The following is a 16,578-nucleotide window of genomic DNA, read 5'->3' on the forward strand; positions in this document are numbered from 1 at the left end:
GGTACCACCCCGAGCACTGCCTGAGCGCCCCTGCCAAAGGCACACGCGCCCCAGAGCCTGCACCAGGTACAGCCCCAAGCGCCCAGCCACAGGCACATGCGCCCCAGAGCCTGCACCAGGTACCGCCCAGCATCACTCACCAGCACCCCCCACAGACAGACAGACACACACAAAGAGACATTGTAGAACCCTCTACTGGGTACTACCCAGTGCTACTACACTGGCACCGGCCTCCTGGAAAATTGGGACCTGCCCCTGCATGTGCCTGGGCCACTCCTGGGTGCAACGTGGGTCAGGGTAGAGAGATTTGCCTGGGTCAATGGCATGTATCTCTGTCTACAGCCCATCTTTCCCATTAAACCCACTGGTATTCTCTGCCTCCTTGGATCTGGCCAATGGGCCCCTCTGTGAAAGACTGGTGCACTGCACCTAGGGCCCAGGACTGCCAGCCCTATTGACAGTATGGGACATGTACCCTGAAAACCAGCATCTCAGTGTCACAGTGGACTAGCAGCTCAGCATGATCTCCCAGTGTAACGCTGGGGCACAAAGGGCTAATGCAATCCTTGGATGCGTACACTGGAGACTCTGGAGCAAAGAGATTATATGACTTCCATTGGCACTGGTGTGGCCACTGTTGGAATCCCGAGTTCAATTCTGGTGCCCACAATTCAACAAGGGTAACTCAGAGAGGAGGGATAGCTCAGTGGTTTGAGCACTGGCCTGCTAAACCCAAGGTTGTGAGTTCAATCCTTGAGGGGACCATTTGGGATCTGGGGCAAAAATCTGTCTGGGGATTGGTCCCCCTTTGAGCAAGGGGTTGGACTAAATACCACCTGAGGTCCCTTCCAACCCTGATATTCTAGAATTCTAAGGATGTTGAACAATGGGGAAGGATTCACATAAGAATGACTAAAGGACTGGAAAACCTGCCTTATGAAGACTGGACAGAACCTACTGAGTCCAGTCCCTGGCTAGCCCAGGCAGGCTCATTCTATATTCCTGTTCACAAACATATCCCGTTCCATTTTAAAGCAAGTTGGGTTGTTTGCAGCCACTACTCTGATTGGGAGGCTGCTCCAAGCCATTCCTCCTCTGGTGATTAGAAACCTTATGATTCCCAGCCTGAGTTTACTTCTAACCAGTTTGTCCCCTTGGTTCTTGTGTCTGCATTGTCCTTTAGCACCCACAGATCTTCTGTCCCCGGGACTTACCCCTACAGTGTATTTAGAGACAGCAATCAGAGTCCCTGCTCAGCCTTGGTGTTGCCAGGCTAACAAGCCAAGTTCTTCCAGTCTCTCTCACAAAGCCTTCCCTTCTCTTCATCCTAACAACCTTCCATGATGGGTTGGACCCCCCTTTCGGGGTGCCACCTGATGTATGGGGTCCCACTGAGCCCACCCATTCCACCAGCCTGGGCTCCCAGACCCTGTCCTGCTGTGCACACACACAGAGGTAGGGACACATCTAGCCACAGAATCTGCAATAAGCTGTGCATGGGAAGACTCAGCTTGGGGATTGCCTGGCACTCAGGTGCACACCCCCTCTGGAGTGTAACCCAAAATTGTATTGTCTTGCTGTCATGGTACAATTCCCCACTCTGAACCTTAGCATCCAAAAGATGGGGTACCAGCATGAATTCCTCTAAGCTCAATTACCAGCTTAGTACTTGTAGCGCTGCCACCAACCAGAAATTCCAGTGCCTGGTACACTCTGGTCCCCCCAAAACCTTGTCCGGGGACCCCAAGACCCAGACCCTCTGGATCTTAACACAAGGAAAGTAAACACTTTACCTCACCGTTGCCTCTCCCAGGCTTCCCCTCCCTGGGTTACCCTGGAAGATCACTGTGATTCAAACTCCTTGAATCTTAAAACAGAGGAAAATTCACCTTCCCCCCTCCTCCTCTCTCCCCCTCCCGGACTCTCCCTGAGAGAGAAAGTAATCCTAACACAGAGAGAAATTAACCTCTCTCCCCCTTCCCTCCTTTCTCCCCACCAATTCCCTGGTGAATCCAGACCCCGTCCCCTGGGATCTCACACCAGAATAAAAAACCAATCAGGTTCTTAAACAAAAAAAGCTTTTAATTAAAGAGAGAAAACAGTAAAAATTATCTTTGTAAATTTAAAATGGAATAGGTACAGGGTCTTTCAGCTATAGACACTGGGAATATCCTCTCAGCCTAAGTATACAAGTACAAATTAAAATCCTTTCAGCAAAATACAAATTTGAACTCCTTCCAGCCAAATACATATTTGCAAATAAAGAAGAAAAACATAAGCCTAACTCGCCTTATCACCTAGTACTTACTATTTTGAATCTATAAGAACCTGTATCAGGAAGATTGGAAAGAAACCTAGTTGCACGTCTGGTCACTCTCAGAACCCAGAGAGAACAACAACCAAAAACTAACAGCACACACACAAACTTCCCTCCCTCAAGATTTGAAAGTATCCTGTCCCCTGATTGGTCCTCTGGTCAGGTGACAGCCAGGCTCACTGATCTTGTTAACCCTTTACAGGCAAAAGAGATGAAGTATTTCTGTTCTATTAACTCTTACTTATCTGTTTATGACACGCCCCCCAAATCGCTGACAGTGTGGAACCACACTGGCAGTGATTTTTCCCTAGAACTCTAGAATAAACAGATCAATAAACACATGCACCCTTACATATGCTACTAATTATGTACAACTACAAGATTCTTCACATTGTAAGGACAATTTTTAACCAGTTGATTTTGGGAAACTTTCACGGGAGAGTACATTAACTCCTTGATTTGTTGCCGCTGCAGACATTCCCGGGTTGTGGAGAGGTTCACCTCTTTCACACCACCGGTACTTTTCCCTTTGTAGTAGACACCGTTAGGCCACTCAGCGTTATGTCCTCCCTGAGCTGTAAACTGACAAACCTGTAAGTCTCTGGAATAAAAGGGCTTGAGAGAATTAATGTGGTACACTCTGGGCTTTAGGGAGGAATTGGGAAATGCTATGAGGTAGTTAACAGCTCCCAGGCGCTCTTGGACCATGAATGGCCCTTCCCATGATGCTTCCATTTTATGGGCCTGTTGCGCCTTCAAGACCATAACCTGGTCTCCTGCCTTGAAGGAACGCTCTCTGGTATGTCTATCATACCAGGCCTTTTGCTCTTTTTGAGCATCTCTTAGGTTTTCTTTAGCGAGGGTTAAAGAGTGTCGGAGGGTGTTTTGTAGGTTGCTTACAAAGTCCAGAATGTTAGTTCCTGGAGAGGGTGTAAACCCCTCCCATTGCTGCTTCACCAACTGTAATGGCCCTTTAACCTCGTGGCCATACACAAGCTCAAACGGTGAAAACCCTAAACTGGGATGTGGTACAGCCCTGTAGGCAAAGAGCAACTGCTGCAACACTAGGTCCCAGTCATTGGAGTGTTCATTCACGAATTTACGTATCATGGCCCCCAAAGTTCCATTAGACCTTTCCACCAGGCCATTGGTTTGATGGTGATATGGGGTGGCAACCAAGTGATTCACCCCATGAGTCTCCCACAGTTCTTTCATGGTCCCTGCCAGGAAATTAGTCCCTGAATCCGTAAGGATGTCGGAGGGCCAACCTACCCTGGCAAAAATGTCTGTTAGGGCTTGGCACACAGTTTTAGCCCTGGTGTTGCCTAGAGCTACTGCTTCTGGCCATCAGGTAGCAAAGTCCACGAAAGTCAGTATGTACTGCTTTCCTCTGGGGGTCTTTTTTGAGAAAGGACCCAGAATATTCACAGCTACTTGCTGAAATGGGACCTCTATTATGGGGAGTGGCTGGAGAGGGGCCTTGACCTGGTCTTGGGGCTTTCCCACTTTTTGGCACACCTCACAAGACCGGACATACTTGGCAACATCCTTGACCATCCCCTCCCAGTGGAAGGACTTCCCCAACCAGTCTTTGATTCTGTTCACCCCAGCATGGCCACTGGGATGATCATGGGCTAAGCTTAAGAGCTTCCCCCGGTATTTAGTTGGAACCACCAACTGTTTTTGTGGGTGCCAGTCTTTCCGGTGTCCACCAGAAAGAGTCTCCTTATATAAAAGCCCTTGTTCTCTAACAAATCGGGATTGGTTAGAAGAGCTGAGAGGCGGTGGGGTGCTTCATGCCGCCGCCCAAGTTTTCTGAAGGCTGTCATCTGCTTCCTGCTCAGTCTGGAACTGTTTCCTGGAGGCTGGAGACACCAGTTCTTCCTTAGACTGTGGACTTGGGCTTGGTCCCTCGGGAAGCGATGTAGGTAATGGGGTTGTTTCCATGGCTGGTGAACTGCTCTCCGCTGGTGCACCAGGTGGTGTTTCACGCTCTGGCTGAGCCTCTTGGGTCTGGTTGTCTGCTGCTTCTGCCAGTTCAGGCTCGCTGGCATCCTCTGGCGTTGGAGTTGAAGATGCGTTTGCAAGCGTTGGCATCAGTGCTGGCAATGGTTCTGGTGCTGGTTGCGTTTCCAGGTCCAGGTCTGGGACTGGAAGTACTGTGGCTGTTGCAGTCGTTGGCAGGGGATCCGGGTCCACTACCTCTGTCTGGGTCTCTGGTAACACAGACGGGGCCCCTGTGGATTGCTCAGGAACAGGAATGGGACTGGAGACTTGCCTGACTTGGCTGCATGTAACAATTCCCACCCTCTTGGCCCACTTTACCTGGTTGGCCAAGTCTTCCCCCAGTAGCATGGGGATGTGATAATTGTCGTAGACTGCAAACGTCCACATTCCTGACCAGCCTTTGTATTGGACAGGCAGTTTAGCTGTAGGCAAGTCTACAGCTTGTGACATGAAGGAGTAAATTGTCACTTGGGCCTTTGGGTTGATGAATTTGGGGTCCACTAAGGATTGGTGTATAGCTGACACTTTTGCCCCCGTGTCTCTCCACGCGATAACCTTCTTTCCGCCCACTCTCAAAATTTCCCTTCGCTCCGAGGGTATTTGAGAGGCATCTGGGCCTGGGGATCTTTGGAGTGATGGAGATATAATGAACTGCACTCGGTTGGCGTTCTTGGGGCAGTTGGCCTTTATATGTCCCAGTTCATTACACTTGAAGCATCGCCCAGCTGACTGGTCACTGGGCCGAGGTGGGTTACTGGAGATTGGTGAGGTGAGAGAATAGGAAGTCGGCAGCTTTCCTGGGGTTGCAGGTGGGGTCTTGGGTTGTCCTCGGGTATAGGGTTTATTGTCGGTGTGACCCCTGTGATATTCACTCCCCTTGATAGTAGCTCTTTTCTTTTCTGCCACTTCCACCCATCTGGCTCTGGTCTCCCCCGCCTCAGTTACAGTTTTGGGCTTCCCATCTAGGATGTACCTTTCTATTTCCTCAGGAACACCGTCTAAGAACTGCTCCAATTGTATTAGGAGCTCCATGTCATCCAGAGATTTAACATTCGCTCCTGATATCGAGGCATTATAATTATTTCCAATGTGGTAGGCGTGTCGGGTGAATGACACATCTGGTTTCCACCTTAGGTCTCTGAAGCTCTTACGGGCATGCTCAGGTGTTAGCCCCATTCTGATTCTGGCCTTGGTTTGAAAAAGTTTATAATTGTTCATGTTCTCCTTAGGCATTTCAGCCGCCACCTCTGCTAGGGGTCCTCTGAGCAGTGGCATCAGTTCTATCATGTACTGGTCTTCAGAGATGCTGTACGCATGGCAGGTCCTTTCAAAATTTTCTAGGAAGGCCTCAGTGTCATCACATGCCTTGTAGGTGGGAAATTTCTTGGGATGTGGAACAATAACTGGAGAAGGGTTGTTAGGTTTGGCTGTGTTATTCTGTTTAGCCCGTGCTAATTCCAGTTCATGCTTTCTCTCTTTTTCCCTCTCTTCCCTCTCTCTTTCCCACTCTTTCTTTTATCTCCAGCTCTCTCCTGTGGGCAGCCTCTCTTTCTCTTTCTCTCAGCTCCATCTCTCTTTGTTTTATTTCTAGTTCTTGTGGTTTCTTTTCCATGTCTCGCCTGTGGTCAGCGTCTTTGATTTGTGCCTCTGCATCCAGTCTTGCCCGTTCCTGTTTCAGGGTGTCCTTGGTAGTCATGGTTTCTGCTTTCTTGTGTTGGGGCGCCCTCTGCTGTTTACTGTCTGAAATGTTGCTTCTCTCTTGCCTCCTTAGGGTTGCTTAGCAACAGAGTTTTTTTAACTCCTTCTACCTAGCTATTCCCAACAGAGTTAGAAAGAAAAAAACCATTCATTTGCAAATGTGTTTTGCTGGTGTATGGTGACTCACAACTGGAGTGCCTTTGTTTAACAAAAGACCCTTGTTAAACTCTAATGCCTCTGCCTTCAGAGTACTCAGAAGGGAGAGACCAAAAAAAACTTGTAGACTATCTGCAGGCAGACTGAGAGATTTGGGTTTAGAAGCAAAAGCCAGTAGGATTTTTTCTTTCTCTTTCGCTGCTAGCTGGGTGTAAAGCAGGATAGAGGAGATTGTTTTAAAAGCAAAGGTCTAGCAGGGAGAGAAATAAAAACCTCATTGGCTTTTTGACTTCTATCTATCTATCCATCCCACATGATGCACACCATGTCATGGTATAATTCCCCACTCTGAACCTTAGCATCCAAAAGATGGGGTACCAGCATGAATTCCTCTAAGCTCAATTACCAGTTTAGTACTTTTAGTGCTGCCACCAACCAGGAATTCCAGTGCCTGGTACACTCTGGTCCCCCCAAAACCTTGCCCGGGGACCCCCCCCAAGACCCAGTCCCTCTGGATCTTAACACAAGGCAAGTAAAACCTTTCCCTCACTGTTGCCTCTCCCAGGCTTCCCCTCCCTGGGTTACCCTGGAAGATCACTGTGATTCAAACTCCTTGAATCTTAAAACAGAGAGGAAAATTCACTTTCCCCCCTCCTTCTCTCTCCCCCTCCCAGACTCTCCCTGAGAGAGAAAGTAATCCTAACACAGAGAGAAAATTAACCTCTCTCCCCCTTCCCTCCTTTCTCCCCACCAATTCCCTGGTGGATCCAGACCCAGTCCCCTGGGGTCTCACCAGAATAAAAAAACAAACAATCAGGTTCTTAAACAAGAAAAACTTTTAATTAAAGAGGGAAAAACAGTAAAAATTATCTTTGTAAATTTAAGATGGAATATGTTACAGGGTCTTCTTGAATTCCTCCCAGCCAAATACACATTTGCAAATAAAGAAAACAAACATTAGCCTAACTCGCCTTATCTACCTAGTACTGACTATTCTGAACTTATAAGAGCCTGTATCGGAGAGATTGGAGAGAAACCTGGTTGCACGTCTGGTCCCTCTCAGAACCCAGAGAGAACAACAACCAAAAACTAACAGCACACAGACAAACTTCCCTCCCTCAAGATTTGAAAGTATCCTGTCCCCTGACTGCTCCTCTGGTCAGGTGACAGCCAGGCTTACTGAACTTGTTAACCCTTTACAGGCAAAGAGAGATGAAGTACTTCTGTTCTATTAACTCTTAACTATCCGTTTATGACACCTGCGCAGTATAGAGAGCATGATATTTGCTCCCTCCCTCAATGAGGAGGCAGAGATGCACAGCTTTTTGCCCCACGTCCCCAGTTATGAATTGCACAAACTGGGTTTTAGAATAAACAAAAAAGTTTAACTACAAAGGCAGGTTTTCAGTGATTATAAGGGATAGCAAATAGATTAAAGCAGATTACTGAGCAAATAAAATACACATGCAAACTAACCTTAATGCATTAAAGAAAAGGGCTACAAATAGTAATTTCTCACCCTAAACGTTGTTTTATGCAGGTTGCAGAGTTTCTTGAAGGTAAATTGCACTGCTTGCAGCTTAAATCTCCAGGTATACCCTTCACAGGCTGACCTTTCTCGCCTAGGCTCAGCCCTGTTCCCCCTCCCCCCGCTTAGTTCCTTTGTTCCTTCAGGTGTTTTCAGCAGTTTTCCTTTTTTGGGCAGTGGAGAAGAGCCAAGATTAACTCACTTCCCAGCCTTAAATAGGATTTGCATATGGCAGGAATCCTTTGTTTCCTAGTTTCCTCCACCCCTTCTTAATGGAAAAATACTAGGTGTCCCAGATGGGGTCTAGTACCAGGTGACACGATCACCTGACGCTGCAGTGTCAAATCAGCAACCCAGGAAACTTCTCAGGAAGGAGGGAGATTAGTATCTTCAAAGTCTTATTGTCATTCTTAATGGCCCATCCAGGCTGTTTGCAAAATGTCTGGTGGGGTATTCCTCAGGTGAAAACACAGTTGTAATTATTACATAGTCAATATTTCTAACTTCAGATACAGACATGATACATGCATACAGATTGGATAATCTTATTCAATAAATCATAACCTTGCCAATGATATCTCACATGACCTATGTGGCATAAAACATATCTCAGTTATGCCACTTTCATATCATAACATTTCCATGAATAATATGGGGTGTAATGTCACACCTCCCTCCTTAGATTATTGCCAGAGGTTTAGTTACTGACTAATACGAAGGCAGTGTACCTGAAATTCTCTTGAGGGCTTAGTTATTTAATTTCTTAGCGTTACCAAAAATTGTGTTGTTACCCACAGATATTTTTATAAAGTTCTGGGGTCCTTTTTCCAAGTTTCCTGAAAGCCTTTTATTGTACAGCATGGTTAACACAGTGTAGATATTAATACCTTCTAGACTGTAGGTGTTTTGGCATTTAGCCACCAGTGCCATGAGGTGGTGTGCCTCAGTTTCCCCTTCCACACAGCAGTCTAGATTGGTTACGCTTTCTCTGCTTTGCCAAGCTCTAAGCCTGTTTACAGGTACTAGCTGAGAAGCAGTATTCTTACAGGACTTCCTTGTTACCACTCCTAGCCTGTACCAAAGTTTCTTCCAAAAATCATGCATGTTACACATTTTTAAAGGATTTACCATCAGTAGCAAATTCTTGGTCTCAACCCGTAGATTGTGTATTAATAGACATAACTGCAGAAGCAAATTCATTACAGGGACGTGCTTCCAAGTATGATTATCATACCACGCCTTCTGTTTAGACAGTTTGTTCAGCATTTATTGTATTTTTCAAACCCTTTCTGTACCAGCGTATGTTAGTAAGGTGCATATTGTTAACAGTGAGGGGCATTAGGCATTAACCATGGGAATCAAGTACCAGGGGAAGTGATAGATTCTCCATTCCTTGATGCCCAAGGCTGGAACAATCCTTCAGTGGGCTATAGGCATTATACTCTTATGGGCCCTTACCTTCTTATGAAAAACAACACCCAGCTGTACAGTGCTCTTGCCATGGCTGGGCTGGCCATACTGTGGATCCACCGAGGCCAGTTGCTCATCCTGCTTCTGCTCGGTGCCTGCTGACTAGGGCAATGTTGCAATGCCAGTCACTCAAACTGGGCCTGGCCTCCCCTGTCATGACAGCAGGACACACAGACCAAATGTAGGAATTGGCATTGCAATCCTTGTCATGATGAGCAGCAGCAGGATGGGCAGCTGGTCTGGTAGAGCCACCACATCGCCAGCCCAGCTGCAGTGAACATACTGTACGGCTGTGGGTTGGGCCCCAGGAATGGTGCTTAATTGGCCTGTACATTGATCAGCCTCATTAATGGCTGTGGCTCCAGCCTGCGTGCCTTTAGGGGGTTCAGCCACTCACAGGTTACTGGGCTCATGACAGCAGTAACTGGCCTGGTCAGACATGATGATCTGTGGGACCCTTCTGGCCTTACACACTAGCACCCTGCACTCTAGCCAGATCAAGCCAATGTGCCTGTCTATTCTGCTGTTCCCCTGTCCTGGGTCAGACAAGTGGGGCTGCCCAACCCAGTGCGCCTGCCTCTGTCCAGAGCCTGATGCTTCCAGGACAGGAATACCCTGCCTGTGACTCCACTGCCAAACCGGGCGCCATTGCCAGAGCTCCAGGGTGAGCCTCAGGAGAAGCCTGAGAGGGGACATGAGAACAGTTTTCAAGTACGTAAAAGGTTGTTACAAGGAGGAGGGAGAAAAAATGTTCTTCTTAACCTCTGAGGGTAGGACAAGAAGCAATGGGCTTAAATTGCAGCAAGGGAGGTTTAGGTTGGACATTAGGAAAAACTTCCTAACTGTCAGGGTGGTTAAGCACTGGAATAAATTGCCTAGGGAGGTTGTGGAATCTCCATCATTGGGGATTTTTAAGAGCAGGTTGGACAAACACCTGTCAGGGATGGTCTAGATACTACTTAGTCCTGCCATGAGTGCAGGGGACTGGACTAGATGACCTCTTGAGGTCCCTTCCAGTTCTGTGATTCCCAGGTGTCTGATGATTCTGGGCTTTGCTTCCCTTTCAGGTGACATTGCTGGAGCACACGCCAGCAGGCAGCACCATCCTCACCGTCAGTGCCACAGACAGGGACTCTGGCAGCAATGGGGAGCTCACCTACCGCCTGGCTGTGCCCAGCTCCGACGTCTCCATCAACCCCAGCAATGGTAGGTGGGAACGTGCTGCTGTGCCTAGGCCCTGGGAGAAGCAGCTCCATCCCGTGCCAGCAACAGGCAGCTGCTAACTGGCTTCCTGGGGACAGAGCCATCCCCTTCAGGGTCCCACAGCCTGGAGCTGCCTGACTTCCCCCCCAGCTGTGACCCCCATCACCAGTGGGAGTGGGTCTGGCCTCCCTATTTTGCCTTGAGGTTAATAAGTCCCCAGACTCTCCTCACCCCAAGGAGCAGGGGTGGCTTCTCGCCCCACTTTCCCCCACTCCCAACACTCTCCCCACCCCTATGCTCGCCCATTGGTTCCTGGCAGGCTTCGCGCCCCAGCCCAGGGCTGTGCTGACTAACTTTGTCCTCATGCAGGAACGCTGTTCACCTCTCGCCAGGTGGAGCTGGATGCAAACCAGCCCACGCTGGACCTGGTGGTAGAGGTGCGTGACCACGGCTCTCCCAGTCTCTCGGCCTGGACCACAGTGCAGATCCAGGTGCTGGATGTGAATGACCACAGCCCCACCTTCCAGCAGGCGCACTACAATACCTGTGTCCCTGAGGACCTGCGCCCGGGCACCACTGTGCTGACGCTAGAGGCGGGTGACGCTGACCTGTCCCGGGAGAACGCCGGCTTCGACTACACCATCGTCAGCGGCAACAGCGGCAATGCCTTCCAGGTGGAGAGCCACATGGGCTGGTCTCGGGGGCACCTGCGCACGCAGGGAGCCCTGGTGCTGGTAGAGGCACTGGACTTCGAAGCCGTCCCCATCTACAACTTGACAGTGGCAGCCTCAGACCGGGGTGTGCCGCAGCGCAGCACCACTGTGCCAGTGCTTGTCACCGTGCTGGATGTCAACGACAACCCGCCGGTGTTTTCCCGGGCCGAGTACCACACAGCTGTGAGTGAGAGCACCCCCCCGGGCACCGAGCTGCTGCGGCTGGCAGCCCATGATGCCGACTCGGGCCCCTATGGCCAGGTGCACTACAGCATCAGTTCTGGCGACCAGCGCAGGCTCTTCCAGCTGCATGAGGCCACAGGAGCCCTGCGCCTGGCACAGTCCCTGGACCGAGAGACCCAGGCCCTGCACAGCCTGGTGGTGCAGGCATCTGATGGCCCTGGCGGGCACTTTGCCCTGGTGCCCATCACCATTGAAGTGAAGGACATCAACGACAACATACCCTACTTCCCGGTGAAGACACTGAATGCCAGTGTGCGGGAGAACCTGCCGCCAGGCACCCTGGTCACCACTCTGCATGCCTTCGACGCCGACACCGGGGCCTTCGGGGAGCTGCGCTACACTGTGCTGGAGCAGGCAGTGGGAGAGATGGGAGCCCCTGAAGGCAGGGATGTCTTCTTCATCAACTGGACCTCCGGGGAGCTGCGCTCCCGCCTTGCCTTTGACTATGAGCGTGCCAAGGCTTTCCAGCTACTGGTGCAGGCCACGGATGCCGGCAACGCCTCAGCCACCGTCACTGTGCGGGTGCTGGTGACCGGCGAGGATGAGTACAGTCCTGTCTTCCTGAGCCCAGACTTCAGCTTCCAGGTGCCTGAGGGCGCCCACAAGGGCCAGAGCATTGGCCGGGTGCTGGCCACTGACGAGGATGAGGGTGTGGACGGTGTGGTGCTCTACTCTTTAACTAAGCCCTCGCCATACTTTGGGGTCAACCAGACCACTGGCACCATCTACCTGCGCGTGGATAGCCAGCCGCAGCCAGCAGGGCGGGCCAAGCGGGAGCCTCGGGAGATGAACCTAGAGGTGCAGGCCCGCAGCCCCCTTCCTTCCTCCCGCTCAGCCTCTGCTCAGGTCTCCATTGACGTCACCCACACCTCCTTCGGCCTGGTGCCGGACCTCAACTTGCTGCTGGTGGTAGCTGTGGCTGCCTCCCTGGGTGTGGTGGTGGTGCTGGCCGCCGTGGCCATCATCTTGGTGCTGGTCCGCTCCCGGCACCGGCAGGAACACAAGAAGCCAGAGCAGGACTCGCAGCTCAACCGCATGCAGAGTGGCTCCTTGCAGAAGCTAGGCCATGAGGAGCCGGTACTGCCCGGCAGTGACCGCATCTATCACCAGGCCCTGCCAGGCTATGGCAGCGAGTCGGCTGGACCCTACCCGCGGGGTGGCTCCCTGGACCCCTCTCACTCCAGTGGGCGTGGCTCAGCCGAGGCAGCCGAGGACGATGAGATCCGGATGATTAACGAATACCCACGTGTGGCCAGCATCACCTCCTCCATGCAGGAGCACATCTCAGCCCGCGGCCCCGACTCGGGCATCCAGCAGGATGCTGACCAGCTCTCTGACATCTCCTGTGAGCCTACCACCCTGGAGAGTGCCCAGTGGTTCAAGAGCAAGAAGGGCTCCAGCCTGCTGCTGCCTGGGCAGCCGCCCCATCTGTACCGTGAGGATGGGGGCAGTAGCACCTTCCTGGGCGTGGGCTGTGGCCTGAGCGTCTCCTCCCACCCCAAGGACTACACCTTCCCTGAGGACGGCAAGCCCTCTGTGGAGGGCTCCCTCACCGCCGTCGTGGCCAGCGAGGAGGAGCTCCGCGGTAGCTACAACTGGGATTACCTGCTGAACTGGTGCCCCCAGTTCCAGCCCCTGGCCAGCGTCTTCACTGAGATCGCCCGTCTCAAGGATGAGAGCTCCCTGCGCAAGCCCTTCCAAGCCAAGCCCAAGGCAGAGCCCAAGCCCCGCATTGATCCTCCGCCCCTCATTACCTCGGTGGCCCATCCCGGGGCCAAGTCAGTGCCCCCCAAGCCAGCAGTGGGCAGGACCTTCCCGCACCTGTCCTCCCTGCGCCGCTCACCCATCAGCCACGAGGGGTCCATCTCCTCCTCGGCCATGTCGCCCAGCTTCTCGCCCTCGCTATCCCCACTGGCCGCCCGCTCCCCTGTGGTGTCACCTTTCGGTGTCTCCCAGGGGCCCTCGGCCTCTGCCATCAGCGCCGAGCACTCGCTGGAGCTGCCTGAGGAAGCTGAGCTCAGGATTTAACCCCAGGCTCCCATGGACTCTCAACCCCTCCTGCTATTCTCTGCAGCCTCCAGGCAAAGCAGGGGCGGGGGCGGAAGGGCTGGATCTGCCACCCCCACAGGCTGCTGCATTCTCAGACCCCAGCAGGTTGCTGGTTCTGGTTCCAGTCCCTCCACCTTGGCTGCCAGTTCCACTGCTAATGTCAGCGCCCCGATAGGCTACTTGTGGTGGTGCTGGTCCCACTGCCTCAAATGGCTGCCGGAGCCAGTGCCTCCATTAGTGCCAGATCTGCTCTCTCATGGTACTGTTTGCCCTGAGTGGTGGGGGGTGAGTAGTGTCCTTGCCACCCCTGCGGTTGCTGTGGCCACTTGGGACCTCACTCCTCCAGTCCTGTGGGCTAAGCTGTCCAGCTGAGGGGGGCAGCAGCTGCACCTGCCTGGGACATGGGGTGGGGGGCAGACTGTGAGCCAGAGGCCAGGAAAGCAAGGCCAGACCCCCCTACGCACTGGGTGAGGGGTTCTGAGCGGGGGGACACATTCCAAAGGTGGGGGGAGCATGGGCCAGCACACCAGACATCATGCCATGCACATGCACAGAGCTCACTCTGTCGCTCACTCCCCATCACCTCACCGTGAGGGCAGATTCTGTTCCCTTCAGGCCTGCCCAGACCCAGGAGAAATCCCATTCCCCGCAGGCCTGTCCAGCCCCAGAGTGGCGGGGAACTCTGTTTCCCACAGGCCTGTCCAGCTCCAGGATACAGGGGACCTGGGGGATGGGGTACACTACCCTGCAGGACTGGCCAAACACAGGATGGAGGGTCCTATTCCCACAGAGCCAGTGGGGAACAGATCCTGTTCCCTGCAGGTTTGCCAGGGGGAAGGAGTAGGAAATCTCATTCCCTACCACCCCATCCAGTCCCCCCCGGAGGGGGGGGGAGAATCCTGTTCCCTGCCACCCCATCCAGACCCAGGGAAGGAATCCCATTCCCTGCAGGCTCGTCTGGCTCCAGGGGGCAGATCCGGTTCCCAACAGATCATCCACACCAGGAGCTTCCCAGCTCATTGATTCTGTTTTTTGCTGCTGAGATAAGCTGCATGGAGGAGCAGCTTTAGGAGGGCCAGAGACCTTAAGAGCTGCCACAGAACCTCACCTGCACCAGGGCCAGGGCCATGCTTGGGCCTCTCCCAGGCTGAGCCAGTCCTGAGACCCCTGGAGGGACAGGGCAGATGGAGACAGCATGGACTGCCCCTGGGGCTTTCAGCAGCTGTCAGTCCCACTGCTGCACCTTCTCTTTCGGCAGCAAGAGAGCATCCAAAGGAGCCCATGCACCCCCCCACCAGCCCAGCAGGGGGCACTGCAGGCAGCAGGGCAGGGTGCTGGGGTGGGGGGAGATTAAAAAGACAGGGACTTTTCAGGGTGGGTCTGTGCATCCATGAGGCCTCATCGGGGATAGGATCTGTGCTGCTGCAATGCCCTGCTGGTGGGAGTGCAGCCATGATGCCTCCTCCCCCACCAGAGGGGGGTCTGTGCAGTTGAAAAAGACACCCCCTGCCTGTCTGCCCTGGGCTGGGGTCCCTGCATCCAGTGCCTCCACTGTAGGGGCCCCATATTCCCCTGTGGGAGGGGTGGACAACTGGTTGTGGCTGCTCATCTCCTCCCCTCAGTATAGTGCTGTGAGCATGGCACAGGAACATGCTCCCGTGGAGGCTGCTCCCCACCCTCGTGCTGCCACCCATGTCTTGCTGCAGCCCATCTTGGTGCCCCATTGTCACTCTCGCGTGCTCAGCCTGGCACCAGAATCAGGCCATCCTTGCCCTGTGTCTTGCACATGCCTAGACCACGGAGCTCACAGACTGGAATTGGGCAAAGGCTGCCTGTGGCCGAGATGAGCAGTGTGCTCCCCTGCCATCCAGCACCATGCACAGCACCAACGCTGGGTGCAGGAGCACTGAGGGGATGGCAGAGGCTCCCCCCGCCCCATCCTGCCTCAGCTAAGTTTGGGGATGCTACATCTGTCTGTTCGCCTCCATCCACCAGGCATGCAGCAATGCGCTGACAGGGTGAGGCGGGTGCAGAGCGAAGCAGGGTGCAGCAGATCTGAACAGGCTGGGGGGGTGGAGAGGTGCAGCCACCTAAGGTGTGACTTGGTGGGTGTGGTTGGGGGAGGGTGCAGGTGAGTGTGGCCAGAGGAGTGGGCACAGGTGGGCATGGCACAGGCATGTATAACAGCAGGGGATAGAGTGCCCGTCCCAGCTGTTGGAGAACTTTGTGGTTTAATTGTGAAAGTTTCATGCTGGAATTTTGTGGCCCAAGCCCCGCCCCACCCCCTCCATCAGACCCACTCCCCCACCTCTCTGCACTTAGCCACCAGGTCCCTCCTTCAGCCCCACCCCTCTGTGCCCAGCCTCCATCAGCTCAGCTCAGCCATCTTGATCCACATTCCCCAGTGCCTGTTGGGCTTCTTTGCTGGAGTCAGCCCTGCTGCTCAAGGGGCATTTCAGCCCAAGTGTGGGTCTCTGGCACCCTCGCTTATCCTGGGACAGGGACATGCAGGAGTACCTCCTGAAGTTGGTGGTGAAATGGAGGAGCCCCGGGTGGTGGCACTGACATGGGGAGAGCCCAGGGAGGCGATGACATGGGGAGGAACTGAGGGGGGATGGCAGTGACATCGGGAGAGTCCTGGGGGTTGTCGTGACATGGGGGGGTGGGAACTGAGGGCGATGGCAGTGACATAGGGAGAACCCAGGGAGTGGTGATGACATGGGGGGTTGTGGTGACATGGGGAGAGTCCAGGGGTGGTGATGACATGGGGGGATGAGAACTGAGGGGGATGGCTGAGACATGGGGGGTTGCGGTGACATGGGGAGAGTCCGGGGGTGGTGATGATATGTGGGGGTGGGAACTAAGGGGAATGGCAGTGGCGGGGGAAAGCTTGGAGAGGTTGTGGTGACGGGGTGGGAACTGAGGGGAATGGCAGTGACATGGGGAGAGTCCGGGGGGCTGTGGTGACATGGGGAGGTGGGAACCAAGGGGGATGGCAATGACCTGGGGGATGGTGGTGACATGGGGGGGGGGCGGGAACCAAGGAGGATGGCAGTGACATGGGGAGAGTCTGGGGGGTTGTGGTGACATGAGGGGGTGGGAACTAAGGGGGGGGTGGCGGTGACATGGCAAGAGCCCAGGGGGTTGTGGTGACATGAAGCGGGCAGGAACCGAGGGGGATGGCAGTGACCTGG

General features: G+C 53.4%; 1 protein-coding gene across 1 annotated transcript in view; it reads left to right on the forward strand.

Moving 5' to 3' along the window:
• DCHS1 (dachsous cadherin-related 1) overlaps positions 1–16,083 on the forward strand; it is a 155,412-nt gene extending 139,329 nt beyond the window's left edge. The window contains exons 21-22 of the mRNA XM_030546779.1: positions 10,244–10,382; positions 10,749–16,083. Of these exons, the coding sequence (XP_030402639.1) occupies positions 10,244–10,382; positions 10,749–13,363 (2,754 nt within the window). The 3' untranslated portion in view covers positions 13,364–16,083. The remainder of the gene's footprint in view (positions 1–10,243; positions 10,383–10,748) is intronic.
• The last annotated feature ends 495 nt before the right edge of the window (positions 16,084–16,578 follow it).

The sequence above is a fragment of the Gopherus evgoodei genome, unplaced genomic scaffold, assembly GCF_007399415.2.
Source record: "Gopherus evgoodei ecotype Sinaloan lineage unplaced genomic scaffold, rGopEvg1_v1.p scaffold_49_arrow_ctg1, whole genome shotgun sequence".
NCBI classification, from domain to species: Eukaryota; Metazoa; Chordata; order Testudines; family Testudinidae; genus Gopherus; species Gopherus evgoodei.